Raw genomic sequence first — 13,934 nt, 5'->3', positions numbered from 1 at the left:
GCAGTAACTACTTTTCCTCTTAAATCTATTATTTTAGTAAACAATTAAGCTTCAATTATTATAGCAATTAGGATTTTCATGGCTCTTATTTACAGGATTAGCTGACTAAAGGTAAATTGTACATTTCTGTTCTTTTGCTATTGTTTTCATGTGTCCTTATGACACCTAATCAAAGGTGTTCTCTAAAGAAAATGTATTGTGATTGCTTGTTATTCTTCATTATAATTAGGCTGTCCTTTGAATGCAGTCTGTCACAATTAATTAATGAAATTAATTTACACACAGAAGAGAAAAACTAAATTATGTCAACATTAGCACTAAATAAAAATTACCAACTTGCAGGCATCTGGGACAAAAAGTTTAAAGGTTGTAAGTTTGGATTTTCTTTCTTTATATTTTTTGTTTTCCTGAGGTCTCTGAGCTGTTCTAACACAAAGCTAACAGACAGTGTCCTTACGAGGACCAGGAGCCTTTTACATGATGCTCTCCAGGCATGGGAACAACTCTAGCTTGCCAAGTATGTTGCTTCTGACAAGAGCCAAAGGCTGATGCCTGTGGAGGGAGGTAGAAGGAAAGAGTGGGCCTTTTATGGGATTGCCCTTGGTAGTAAACCCAGCTTGCCACCAGCTGTGGCTCAGGGACTTCCTACAGAGTTTGTGGCATTCAGTGTTTTTCCCTTCAATTAACTCCTCTGGTCTTGCCTTTCACCCAGCAGTCTCAGGGCATTTACCAAATCACTCAATGCTCTGAGTTTTCACATGTATTATCTGATGCTATAGTGTACATGGCTGTGTGTTATTTTTTTCTTTGCTTGATTTGTCGTAGCAGCTTTAGGCTGCCATTGTTCAGTTTTCATCTGTGTATCTGCCAGCTTTGTAGAAACTTCTCATTTTAGGTAGTTTCTGGCAGAATTGTGAAATGATGGCTTCATGTATAATACTCTGTGAGCAGTGTTTTTTGATGATACTTCTCAATTTTGCCAGCAGATTCTAAGTCATCCTGTGATGTGTCTTTATAGATGAACCTTTCTGATCTTTTGGAGCCTTTTGTCCAACAAGAGAAATTTGATTTCTGACTTTTGTGACGTTTCCCTGTAGTTTTTCTGCTGTTTTTGGCTGCCCTAATGGCCATGACAGAGCCAGAAGAAAATTAATTAAAAACTTTTTACTATTAGCCTCAAAGGAAGTAACATACTGGCAGATACAGATAGCGCTACCTGGCAGCATTTCTCAGCTGTGCTTTTTAAAATAAAAGATTCAAAACATTCAAGCTGTTCCAGCAAGGAATGAGTGGAAGAATGTAGAGAAAATGTGAAATGATGTTTGTCTTTTCTAGCATGTTAAATCCATGCATGCCACACTCTTCATAGATCATAAAGTTCTTGATCCCGAGGTGAGTCTACCTTTTGAACTCTGTTTCTATGCAACTGCTGGACTCCCACTCGGAGTCATGACTCAAAACTGCCCTGGCTGGTCCGCTTGTTCCAGTACAGGAAGTTTGCATTGAAAGCTTTTTGTCCTGCTCAATATTTGGCTTTTCAGTTTTTGTTTAATACATTTCTTCTCACTGACTTCAGAAACTGAAGTGAAGCATACCCTATATTTCTGATAGTTTACAAAGCTTGTCCTAATATATATATTTCTTAAAAGGACATTGTAGCATTGCAGCTTCAGAATAGGATAACTGCATGAGCTACCGAGTCTCAAGTCATAAATTTTACCTGAAGTGTACAAATAATTGCTTAGGTTTAAACTGCATTGCTTGCTAAAGCTACTCCTCAGATTACATTTCTCCATGGTGTGTAGCAAAGCAGAAGGAGGCTTGGCAGGGCTTGAAGCCCTCTGATTGAGAGCACAAACCCCTGTGATCTTCCCTCTTTCCTCTGCTTCTGTTCTGTCAAGCAAAATGAGCACTGCTCTTTTGGATGATCCCAGCAACATGTTGTTGTGAGGAGTAACTTCTGTATCTTCTTCCCTCACAAGCGTTGTAATTGATGCTATAACTGTCCACTGCTGCTTTACTCATTGAGGATTAGTCAGATGTTGGGGAGGAAACCATTACTTAAAAAAACCCTGGCAATAGTTGCCCAACATTCTGTAGAAAAAGGCATGGAAGTCTTGCTTTGCACAAACTGCTACTGAAATTCATTCACGTTTACTTGACAGGTCTGCTACTAGCATTGAATAGCTAATAAATATAAAGTACAAGATGAAGACCTTCAGTTTGCATTACCCTAAATGTTAAGACCATCATAATGAAGTAGGAAAGCAATGCTATATTGTAGTAGCTTTATTTGTCAATACATTACTCACTCTTGAGTCTTAGGAACATAAACTGCTTCTGGTTGTTCTCTTGACTGTTGAATATTGGGCCATTATTTCATGCTGCAGTGTTTCTGTCTGCCATCCTCTGCAGGTTTTAAAGCCTGGTGATTCTGTAATGAATGTAGGAAGAGAAAAATGTGAAACCAAAACCTGGAGTGACTAATAATTGCAATTAATTATATGTGTGAGAGAAGAGGAATAACTGAGGAGATATTTTCTTTAATATATTGTACTTCTGTTCAAAATGAATTAATTCAGGCAATGAAAAGCTTTGCACTTCCTCATATAGAATAGAAGCACAAACTAATGCAGGGGAGAAGAGGTTATGTTGTTGAAGTGTAGATTAATAGTAATAAAGTAATAATAAGAGATGTGTGTGACGTGCAGGTTGTTCTGCTGTAAAGCTGAAGATCATTCCTCAGCATGGTGTGTCCAGTAGAGACGTGACTATAATAAGGATGTTGCTGTGAGCTGGGAAGCCTGGTGTTGCAGTTCTCTCTGCCTTACAAGGAGCTGCGTGGACATACTGGAAGTCTCTCCTGACTGCTGGGGTGTTATGTTGAGTCACAGTATTAATTATAGCTCCTGGATGAACTGCTCAGGTCATGGTGTTCAGCTTGTCAAAACATTGGTTCCACATAGTATGGGCAGATGGTGCAGGCAGAATCAAAGGCTGGCATTTGCCATTACACTAAGGATTCAGTGGAGGATTTTCAGGGGATGTCAGTGACAGATGACATTGAACTGATAGTGGTGCTAGGAAACTGTTACCATAAAGAGAAATATGTTACTGCATCATTTTGGAATCATAGAATCATTTAGGTTGTAAAGACCTCTTAAGGTTATCAAGTCCAGTCAATAATCCAGCACTGCCAAGTCCACCACTAAACTGTGTCCCCAGCTGCCACATCTACATCTTTTAATTAGTTTCAGGGATGGTGACTCCAGCACTTCTCTGGGCAGCCTGTTCCAATGCTTGACACCTCTTTGCATGAAAAAAATTCTTCATAATGTCCTAAACCTCCCTTGATGGAACTTGAGGTTGTTTCCCCTTGTCCTGTCAGTTTTTTGGAGCTTGGTGGACCTGATCTTACCTCTTCAGACTTGAAAAGATGGTTCCTTTCACAGCAAGTGTCTCAGGGACATTTGCTGTGTACCCCACAGTATTGAAGAATAAAAAAAGCTGACCTTTTTTATTATTCTTAAATTGGAAATGAAGCTGTAAGTGTTTTATGAACTTCATCAGTGCAAATGCATCTTTAAAATTTAGAAAGTTGGAAGAATTGGATGCAGGATATTTACCATGGTGAAGTAGACATACAATTGACTGCACAGGGTGCAGATTTCAAGAATAATAATATGCTGTGTCTCATGCAACACAACATTGTTGGAGCTCATGAGCTTCTCATACATGATACTGTGTCTGTTGTTTTGTTTTTCTTGTCCGCACAGGATTAAAAAAATAGTAGTGAGGGAGGAAGAGATTACTGTTTTAAAGAGTATCAAATATCTGTACTCAGAACTCATTACTTGGTTTACACAGAGCATGGCTTCATTTGGTAATATTTGTAACCAGCAGGAAGAAAGCACAGTACTTTCCTGAAATATTACTTGTAATAGGAAAATTCTGTAGTTGCATATTGCCTCCCTTTCTACAAATTCTGTCAGAGGCTGATTTTTTCACTGTGCTTGAATGACTGATAAAACATTGTGTGGGAAGGTGCTGTTTTACCTGTCTATTCCAGTTATATTTACTTCCTTATGGAGAGATGGAATGTGAACCTTCTCCGTTTGCAGAGACCAAAGCACTTTTTGGACATGTTTATACTAGAATAAATGTATACTGAAGTATATGAAACAACTAGAATTGCCTTTTTGTTTTCCCTGTTTAAACTCCCACCACATAAGCTTAATTGTGCATTTTGAGGTGAAGACTAAAGAATGAAACTTTTAGAAGCACTCAGAATTCACCTGGTTTTCATTGTAGTGGTTTCAAGATGGTTTTCCGTAATTTTTAATAGAAACACTAGTTAGAGCAGTGCTGAGCACATGTGAAAATCCGACCTGTAATGTGCATTTTTATTGCAGAAAAGATTCATACCTTTTTTCAAACTGCCTTAGGAGACCAGCTTAACATGGAAAGTATTTTATTGCTTAAGAGATAAACAATTGCAGCAACCAGAACCCAAGAGCATTTTTAATTTCAGTAAAAATCCCCACAAAAGGTCAACTAGTGCTTTAAAACGTTGGTGCAGAAATCAGAGCAGGGCACTGCAAGCCCACGCGTCTTTTGCAGCCAGACTTCTGTTCTAGTTTGTTCTGTATTTTGTGTGTGAGAGCCACTGCATAGCATCTGTAAATACATCATTACACTGAAACCACACGTACCTTTGGGGAAGTGTGGGATGCACTGTGATTACTCATGCCCCTGGCGTGTCCCGATGGGCCATTTGGCCTCCCGACAGCGCCGGCGGTGCAGGGATATGTCACGGTGGCACTAATAGGTTGCCAGGCAGCAGCTGCCTTTGCCAAGTAGCAGCTGCCTTTGCCAAGCACCTTGTTTGGAGCCGCGACTACTCCGCACAGCTATTTGTGGCACGGAGTGAAATGCTCAGCAGGCTTGGCTGGCCACCGAGCCTTCTCTGTAAGAGTCCCTGTCTGCCCCTGGCAGCCACTGGCATGGGCAGCCAGATTGGAAAGCTCTCCAGAGAAAGCAGCGTGGAGTGAGGCGGCAGTCGTCCTTCAGCAGGGGTTAGGCAGTGTGGCTATTTTTGCTATTGTTTACCAAAGCCCTTCTGGTAACCACAGTGGGGCACTTCTTCTATCTTCTTCCGTTTCACTCAGAACCTTCCCTACCACCAGTTTTGGCTTCTGATAAGATCCCTAGTGTGTCAAGAGAAGGCTGTCTTTTTCTTCCATACCTACATTTTCCAGTTAAACACTCAACTTCTCCCTTTTCTCCATAACACTGCATCCTTAACAGCAAGCTGGTATGTTTTGTCCCATGTCCCAAGGAATGCCCTTGGGAAGCTGCTGCTGCTGCAAATCAACAACCCCTTACATGCTTCTCACTCCCCACGGACAACTTCACCTCAGAGTAACCTAGAATTCCCTAATGACAATGCAGTGTATTTTTAACAATGTATTTCAGATCTTGGCAGCATGCCTCCTGCAAAATGACAGAAAAGAGAAAGATGGGCAGCTGCTTTGGATTTGTGGATTACCAGACCTTCACAGCAGAAGCTGTGTTTTGCTTCATTAGTAAAAAGGCCCTTTTTAAACTCCTGTCAAGCTCCTTTCTTGCTTAATGGAAAACATTGGGAGTCATTACATCAGCAGCAATGGTAATATGACTGGAGAATCAGGCAGCTTCTACTTACTGCGCGTATGGAGTCCTATTATTTTGAAGCACTGCTTCTTGAAAAACACTAGGAAGATGAAACCAGGCTTTTTGGATGGACATCTTACTGCACTAACCTGCTGTACTACTATCTGCTTTGCTACAGCTGTGCAGAAGATTACGTGGTAGCAAGCTGAAGAAGCAAGCAAATGTTTTCCTGTTGACTAGAGCAGACATGAGGCAGCAGAAGTGGCTTCCAGCCACATCGGTCACCTGTAGATTTCAAGTTACTGCAAGAATTGTAGTAGTCCACCAGGAGAAAAACTCAACAGGGCACTTTTGATTTGCAGCAGCATCTTCCTGGGAGAATTGTCTGTGATCTGGGACAAAATACAGGAAAACAGTTGGGAAATTGTTGAAAAAACAGTGATAAGAGGAGGAGATAGGCTGACTTGCTGTTTCTTATCTTAGTGGCTTCATACACCTGCACTAATCCTGAATGAATTAGCATTTTTAGTCCATTGCAGTTGGTCTCACTGGAGGTTTTGTACCCCCAGAAGTTCAGCATTGACCTGTGCAGAAAGGGTTGGGACACAAGGCAAAGAACTGGCATCACTATACCTGCATATCTGCTGGCAGACACTGCTCATTTTCATCACTGGTGCCCCAGAGAATGCAGAAACCTTTTGTTCCAGGACTGCAGTGGTGCTCTGGCAAGGTCTTTGTGGCCTAGGGCTACAACCTGAGCATTGCTTCATGTGGAGCTTGCCCCATGACAGATAAAAATAGGGCTTGAGCTGCAGCCAAGCTGTGTCAGTGGTGAAGGTGCAGCCTCCTTAGCCTGTTACAGCTTGTGACTCGTGGTAGCTCTGGCATAGGGTGAATAATCACACCTATGGACAGGCAAATAAGCAGGGTGATGCTGCCTGGGTCCCACTTATACAGGGGAATAGCTTGCTGGGGGTTGCTCCTTGTTGAAGGGAAGTGAAGGAAAGACACTGACCAAATCCATTCCACAAATTTGTCAGCAGAAGCAGCAGTGTAGACCTGTGTTGTCTGAGCTGTGGGAAGGCTGTGTACAAGCTCAGGCCTGCATGGAAAGTGGCCTGTGGGCTGCTGTACGCTTGCTGAGCAAGTTGTCCCAACAGCTGGTGAGAGATATGCCCAAAAACTGTTATCAGCCAGATCCTTTGTAGTAGATCCTAGGAAGGTGAAGGTACATTAAGAAGTTGTAGCCTTGACTGGACCTTCTGTCATATCCGGTGACATAACAAGAGGAAACAGCCTCAAGTTGTGCCAGGGGAGATTTAGATTGGAGATCAGGACAGATGTATTCCTGGAAATGTTGTCAAACACTGGAAAAGACTCTCCAGGGAAGTGGTAGAGTCACCATCCCTGCAGGTATTTAAAGGATGTGTAGATGTGGCACTTGGGGACATGGTTTTAGTGGTGAATGTGGCAGTATTAATGGTTGGACTCAGTGGTCTTGAGGTCTTTTCCATACTATATGATTCTTTGATTCTCTGATCTTCTAGTTTCTCTGCTTGTTCCCATTGCTCATCTCCTTCTTGTCATCCTCTGCTTTCTCATGCTCCCTCACAGAGTAGCAGATTCTTCAGATACCAGTATGCTGTGTGTCATGACCACAAAGTGCATGCAGTCCTGCAGTTCAACTGATTGCTAACAAAGCTGAGCCAGTTCAGCACAAAAGTTAGTCACTCAGGAGGGTTTCCCAAAAGTCTTCATTTTCTGCAGTTAGTGCAGGAAGCCAAGTATCCCTCATCTGCCGCAAGCACTGTGCATTAAGCAGGGAGAGCTTGAGGGAGTGTAATTAGTGGCTGCAAATCTGACTTCAGTTAGTGTGCTTCCATTGGATAGTTGTTCTAAATGCAGCACATCACTGGAAATAAAGCTTTGGTTTTCCTCCTTCATATATTGTCCATTATGGCATGCCTGTCTGTTCAGTTAATGGCCTGAAAAGCACAACAGAAACCAAACTATGTGTCTGTTCCAACCCCTTGCCTGAAGTACTGACAAGATGAACAACACCTATAGATAAATTCAGCACATATGACTTAGAAGACACAAGTGAAACATTAAAGGCCATTTTTACAATGTAATTAATATACTGTAGGATTAAAACAATATTTACCTGTAGACAGTAGCCTTCTCTTCCTGCTTTTCACTGCTACTGCTGGTTTGCTCATGATAAAATATTGTTGGAATCTGCCTCCAACCCCCCTCAGTAGAAAATTGCTGCAGACAAGTTTAGTGGTGAACTTACTTGCTCACAGAGGTTACTCACAGCACAGCTCTCATGGGCAGATCCTGTCAGCAGCCAGCTGCAAAGACCCTTTCCAGCATCCGAGTTTACATGAGGGCTGGCAGGGGAGTGTTCTCCTCTGTGCACAGCCAGCCTCAGTAAATCTCAGCATGACAGGCTCGCAGCCCCGCCGCTGAACTTTTAACTTGAAGCTCTAGCAGGGCACTGAGTAGCTCCAGCTACATGACACGGAGCTGTGAAAGTAAATCACTTCACTGGGAACAAGGGGAAGTCCAGCATATTGTTTCGCAGACTCTGCCTACAGCTTCTTTGCAGTATAAGCATAGAATATATACACCCGGGAAAGCAATTGGAGCAAGATGGATTTCCAGCGCAGAGCTCAGCCATACCCCATCCCAGAGAATGAAGAGATTGTGTACAAGGTCGCTCCTGATGCTCACAACTCTGCAGGAAATGAAGATGAGAAACCAGTGTCAAAATTGCAACGTAGGCACAGTGAAATAAAACTCTACAAAGAGTTTTGTGACTTTTATGCAAGATTGTAAGTTCATTCTGTTCAGCTTTGGGGTGTAACTGCAGTGACATTACTGCTGTATTGTACATAATGTATTTTATTATCTGAGATCTGAGCAGGCTGTGTAAGCTGTTCTCTCTTCCAACCTTTGCCACTGTTCTGCTTGAAACATTGCCAGTTGTAACTGTCAACTAAAATTTGAATTGTTACTTTAAATTTTGTCATTAATTGCGTCAGAAATTTTTATCAGCGGTAAAAATGGGGTTGGAATTTGTGAAGTAGTCTCTCTGCCTTCAGGTTGTTTGCCAGTTACTCTGTGCAGACGGATAAACTGCTTCATTAATGCAGAAGTATTACATACTTCACTAGTTTTACATATATGATGTGTTTCAAGGTGGAGCACTTTTTCCTGAAAAGGAAAACTGTATGTTTTCATTTGTTTTTGAGCTTTGTTTCATGTTTTTGCTTGGATTATCCTTCACGTACAGCAGTGCTTAACATCCTTAATGCTTGAACACTGTTGAAGTGATGATAAAAGATCCCAGTTTCTCTTTTGATTATTCTTCATTTAGGTTGATATGGAGGATGGGGAAATTGACTGAGGCATACACAATCCATGAAGACCATTGGCGAGCTTTGCAGCTGATCACAGTTTATGTATATGGGCACTGCAGTTTGTCCATAGGTCTGTTATGTATGGATTAGACCATCCTGCATCTGATCTTCATGTGACATTTGCCCACTTGTTTCACTGTGAGGGCAGTGCATATTTGGATTGCAGTTACTGTTTTCCTCATCTGCAAAGATCTTGAGAGAGAGAAAAAAAAAGTGCCAGCTAATAATAACATGTCAGATGTGACCTTGCATAGGGCTCTTCTGTGAGACAGTGTAAGAAATAGATAAAACACATTCCATTTTGAACCACGTGCTAGGTGTTTGCTTGCTCCCTTGGATGGTGTGCAAGGAATGAATTCAATTCGTATTGAACATGCTGGGAGCCCAGAGGTCTTATCCCCTTGAAGGTATAAGAAGGAGGTCTTGGCATCTTGCAGGGGACTGTGGGCTCTGCACTTACAGGCACAGCATGATAGCTGTATCAAAATGTGTACATGCATGCATATGTGTTTAAAATAATGTCACTTGTCTAATAACCTTCCAGATAGATGTTTGAGTCAGTGCTTTTGTCAGCTGAGACCAGATTGTAATGAAACTAGACCATTGCCCTATACTTGCTCTCTGCTACTACATGATATTAGGGCAGAGAGGTGATCCTGGAAGGCATACCTTTGAGAGTCTAGATAGGAGTAAGAAAGTGTTTGCAAAGGAAAACTCAAAAGAGCCTTTTTCTGGCCTTAACTAACTGAAACACAGCTGTACTGTCTTCCACAGATGTGGACAGCCAGCACACTGCCATTTTTTTGGTCCCGTGCCATTTAGAAGCAGCCAAGGTTGCTGTTTCAGTACTTCTTTGCATCCCTGGCAGGGGTTTGCCAGCTTGTGTTGGCCTTTGTGCGAGTCACAGTGGGGCAGACAGAGCATTCCCACCCTCCCCCTTGGCCCTGGAGTGGGATATGAGCTGGTACATAGTGAGCTGAATTCCCTGAGATAAACCCTAACAAGCCAGTCAAAAATCCCATGACTTCAAACTAAATTTGTAAAATGACTTCAAGCTATGCAGAGCTTGTATAAGGGATAATAATTTAACTACTCTGGTTTTCGTTAATATCTGCCAGACTAGATCCTGCACAGTCTTTCACATTGTTTATTTAGAGTTCTGAACTACTGCTGTTATATATATATTCAGAATTAGGAATTGGTTTACAATTAATCATTTATGTTTTCCTATGTGATGTCAGTCCTCAGTCATTGTTAATATTTGCCCTTGTTTTCAGTAATTTTAATGTATTTCATCATTTTTGTAGTACTTTGAATTGCCTGTCTTTTCTCATCATAAAAAGCCTGTAAATGTGCTTGTAGTGACAACATTTCTGCTTGAGGTTTTTAATTAATTAGAGTGCATTGCAGGGATTTTGTTTCTAAAGAGTTATGGAGAAGTGGTATTTTTATTTCTGAGGGGATGCCACAAGCCATGAAGTTCATTGAAAAACTTGCGTTGAGCAGCATAGAATTAGGTTGATGCAGTTTGGCCCGATATGGGGGGGCAAGACACAACCAGTGTTGCTGTCTATTTAGGCTAATTTTCTGTTTTGTTTTGTTTTTTTTTTTTAATGACAGCAACATGGCGAATGCGCTTGCAAACGCCATCTGCGAGCGCTGCAGGGGGGGCTTTGCCCCTGCCGAGAAAATTGTCAACAGCAACGGTGAGCTGTACCACGAGCAGTGCTTCGTCTGCGCCCAGTGCTTCCAGCAGTTCCCTGAAGGGCTCTTCTACGAGGTAAGCAGGCAGAGGACCCCTCCATGTCCCCAGCCCCCATCTTGAGCCTTCATTCCCATGGCAGAAGTAGCTACAGGCAGATGGATAGCTTAGAAAGTCTCATGGGAGGAACTGGACTCTGAAAGAGTTTGCCCAGTGAAGGGAGAAAAAAATCCAGAGCATTTCTGTGCTGATTTGGAGGGCATCATTGTATATAACCTTACTTAAATGTGGAGCCTAATGCCATCAGCGCTGAGACAAAAACTGCTGGAGATTTTTTCTCAGTGCGATTTTTTTCGCTGAAGTTTCTGAATCTGATGTATCATATGAGAAACACAGAGAAAACATACTTCTTACGTGAGAAGTCATATAGAGGGAAATCTCAGCATCCTGTGGTCCATAGGAGTAAGTTTACTGTTGAGTTGAGCGAGTCCAGCTTGGCATGGGAAAAGAGATGATCTGTATGTCAGCATGCAGAGATCCGAACCAGACAGGGCCAGTGTATAAGATCAATTCTTAAGTTTAACAGTCCAGAGCATTTGAAATTATCGGTTCTTAAAATGCTCTCAAGGGTTAAAACCTTGTCCCACTCCTATTTCTCAGCTCCAGGTTGATTGGCCTCAGCTCAGATGGGTATTTCAGTGTAGGTATCATTTTCTTTTACGCTTCCCTGTCACAGGGATTCAGAACATGGCTCAGCACAAAGCAGCTTTAGTGAAAGCTCTAGACGGGTTCATAAAATACAAAGTGATTGTTATAGGAACAATAGATGGTATGAGCCAGGGAATTACTGTCAAAGAGATAAGGCCCTGCTCAAGTAGCTTACAGTCCAGCTTAGGGTAGCAGTTACAGGATTTGTGTCAGAGGATGATCTGAAAAGGAAGGTGAGCAGTGTGAAAAAAGAACAATTCTGTGCTCTCACATACAGGTGTCATCTTTGGTAAGAGCACAATAATTTATCTTCCATAGAAGCATTTCTAATGTTACAGAGCCATGTAATGTGGTGATGAGGAGGGGCTGAGGGAGGAGTGTGGACTGTAAAAGAGACTGACTAAGGGGATTCCTGGGCATTTGCTTTTTCTCACCTTGTTTGAGGATCTAAAGGCTCTAGGGATAGTGTTGCACAAATTCTAGTAAATCAGTAAATCTGATGTTCCATAAGACATCAAAAGGTGAGCTGCAAGGCAGAATTAATTAAATACAAACAAAAGAATACCCCCTAGATACTTAATGAGTTGCATTACAATTGTTAATATATACTGAGCTGACTTGGTAAAGAGTCCATCCTGATGTGTTAAGATCTGAGGCAAACGTAAAGTGATATGACTGTTTCAAAACCATTTGTAATTATGTTAATAAAATTGTTTTAAACCAATGAAATGTATTTTCTCTAAATAGTGAATACTTTATTAATTCTTTTTCTGACTCAAAAAGCAATGACAAATTCCAGGGACTTCTTTTAGAAAGTTGAATGATGATTAAAGATAAAAGTTTGAGAAATCATGCTTGAGGCAGCCTGTATCTCCTAGGGGGTGCACAAGGATTGCAGCGGAAAGTCTTGCTTCTGGACCTAGTTCAGGAATGTTACAATCTCTCTCTTGCTCATGGGTGGCCATACCTGAATCTCTGTGGCAGAGGCAAATATCCTAGTGGTGTTCAGATATATTGCATGTAGGCATTTTGCTTCCTAGTGCTACCTTGTTAACATTCATATTCATGATGATTGGTCTTTGAGCACTCTTTTACTGAAACATGCTGCTGTCAAAGACAGTAAGTCAGAAGTAAGTGCCAGTAGATTATGCCGGGAATGGAAATAACAATGTTTAGCACAAAACTGTGCTAAACATGTTTTGGCTAATGTTGCTAGGGGTTTTTTTGAGTCTGGGTAGCCTGAGAAATGTTACATAGAAAATGGATCGTTTCGGTAAAGGATAGAGACTTCTCGCCACAATTATTACAGATGTAGAATAACACTGGATAGGCTGAGGGAGCTGGGCCTGTTCAGACTCCAGAAGAAACAACTGAGAGGGGAACTCATCAATGTATATAATTGTCTGAAGGGAGGGTGTCAGAGGATGGAGCCAGGCTCTGCTTGGTAGTGCCAAGCAATAGGGCAAGAGGTAATGGGGAGAAACTGATGTGCAGGAAGTTCCACCTCATCATGGGGAAGAACTTCTTTACTGTGCACTGGTACAAGTTGTCCAGAGTGGTTGTGGAGTCTCCCTCACTGGAGATACTCGAGAGCCACCTGGATGCAACGTGCTCTAGAATGACCCTGCTTGAGCAGGGAGGTTGGACCAAGTGACTCCACCTCCAACCTGATCCATTCTGTGAGAGGGAGGACAGCCTGAGCAGGTAGAAGGTGGCTTAGTTTTGTGAGTGCTCAGGAGTGGCTGACAGCACTCAGAGGACTTGATATAAACTCTCGCTGTCAAGAAAAAATAACAGGAGAAGATGTGCAGAAAGGACATCTTCCTTAGACTGGCTTAATGCAGTCCTTGAGAAGAGGGATATGTTTGGAGGTGTGGCTGGGTAATGTGTTTTTCTGAGCAGGTTCCCATGCGTAAAAGCGGGCATTATTGGTTGCCCAGCATGAGTTTGTGTTTATTCTGTGCCTGGTTTAGCTAAGCGAGTATTTCTTGGAAATTATTTCCAGCTCTTAGCAATTAGGAAGACAAATATTGTTCCCCTGCCTATTGCAAGCCTTGCAGAGTTCCTCCAGTTAGTCATTAAGCTGCTTATCACATTTGCCGTCAAAGGCTGCCATGATAAGCTTGCACGCTGTGTTCCATGGGTGGGGGTGGAACTGGTCAGCTCTCCTGTGCTGCAGGACTTGTCTCTGGGCTGCCTTGCAGGGACCCTGATCAGCACAGCTTGCTGTGGAGTGCCGCTGGAGCCAAGTCACTTGCAGCACAAGTGGTGCCCATCCGTAGCTTAGAGAACAATGCACAGCATAAGCAGGAGTTTTGTGGATGTCCTCATGAGCCTGTGTTAGAAATGATAGTTTGGATTCCTGAGAGCTGTGTGCCTAATGTTGCACAGAAACTGTGTATAGGGTATATTTGATTTGTGTTTCAGTTCGCTCAGTAACATCATTT

The 13,934-nt window shown here is 42.2% G+C and overlaps 1 protein-coding gene and 2 long non-coding RNA genes across 11 annotated transcripts in view; 1 reads left to right on the top strand and 2 right to left on the bottom strand.

The window, feature by feature from the left end:
• The window catches only part of LOC146444379 (LIM and senescent cell antigen-like-containing domain protein 1), a 69,159-nt gene that overhangs the window by 41,489 nt on the left and 13,736 nt on the right, over positions 1–13,934 (top strand). For 5 of the 8 annotated variants that reach the window (XM_085053910.1, XM_085053898.1, XM_085053904.1 and 2 more), the window contains exon 2: positions 10,698–10,857. In XM_085053910.1, coding sequence (XP_084910036.1) covers positions 10,702–10,857 — 156 coding nt within the window. In that variant the 5' untranslated portion in view covers positions 10,698–10,701. Of the gene's footprint in view, positions 1–8,307; positions 8,490–10,697; positions 10,858–13,934 lie in introns of those variants that run through there. The other 3 variants (XM_085053874.1, XM_085053854.1, XM_085053865.1) reach the window with 1 other exon arrangement.
• Positions 2,275–12,609, bottom strand: LOC146444380 (uncharacterized). Its single transcript, XR_014850355.1, has 2 exons — positions 11,922–12,609; positions 2,275–2,434 (listed from the first exon to the last, which is right to left on the bottom strand). It is a non-coding gene; the product is annotated as an uncharacterized LOC146444380 (long non-coding RNA).
• Positions 4,285–7,935, bottom strand: LOC146444381 (uncharacterized). Of its 2 annotated transcripts, none has more exons than XR_014850348.1 (2): positions 7,817–7,935; positions 4,285–7,713 (listed from the first exon to the last, which is right to left on the bottom strand). It is a non-coding gene; the product is annotated as an uncharacterized LOC146444381 (long non-coding RNA). The 2 variants fall into 2 exon arrangements; XR_014850346.1 differs by having other exon boundaries at positions 4,285–7,637; positions 7,817–7,924.

This window comes from Lichenostomus cassidix, chromosome 1, assembly GCF_008360975.1.
Source record: "Lichenostomus cassidix isolate B80296 chromosome 1, HeHo_3.0, whole genome shotgun sequence".
NCBI classification, from domain to species: domain Eukaryota; kingdom Metazoa; phylum Chordata; class Aves; order Passeriformes; family Meliphagidae; genus Lichenostomus; species Lichenostomus cassidix.
The sequence above is the reverse complement of the archived record's forward strand: the minus strand, read 5'-3'. Positions and strand labels throughout refer to the sequence as shown.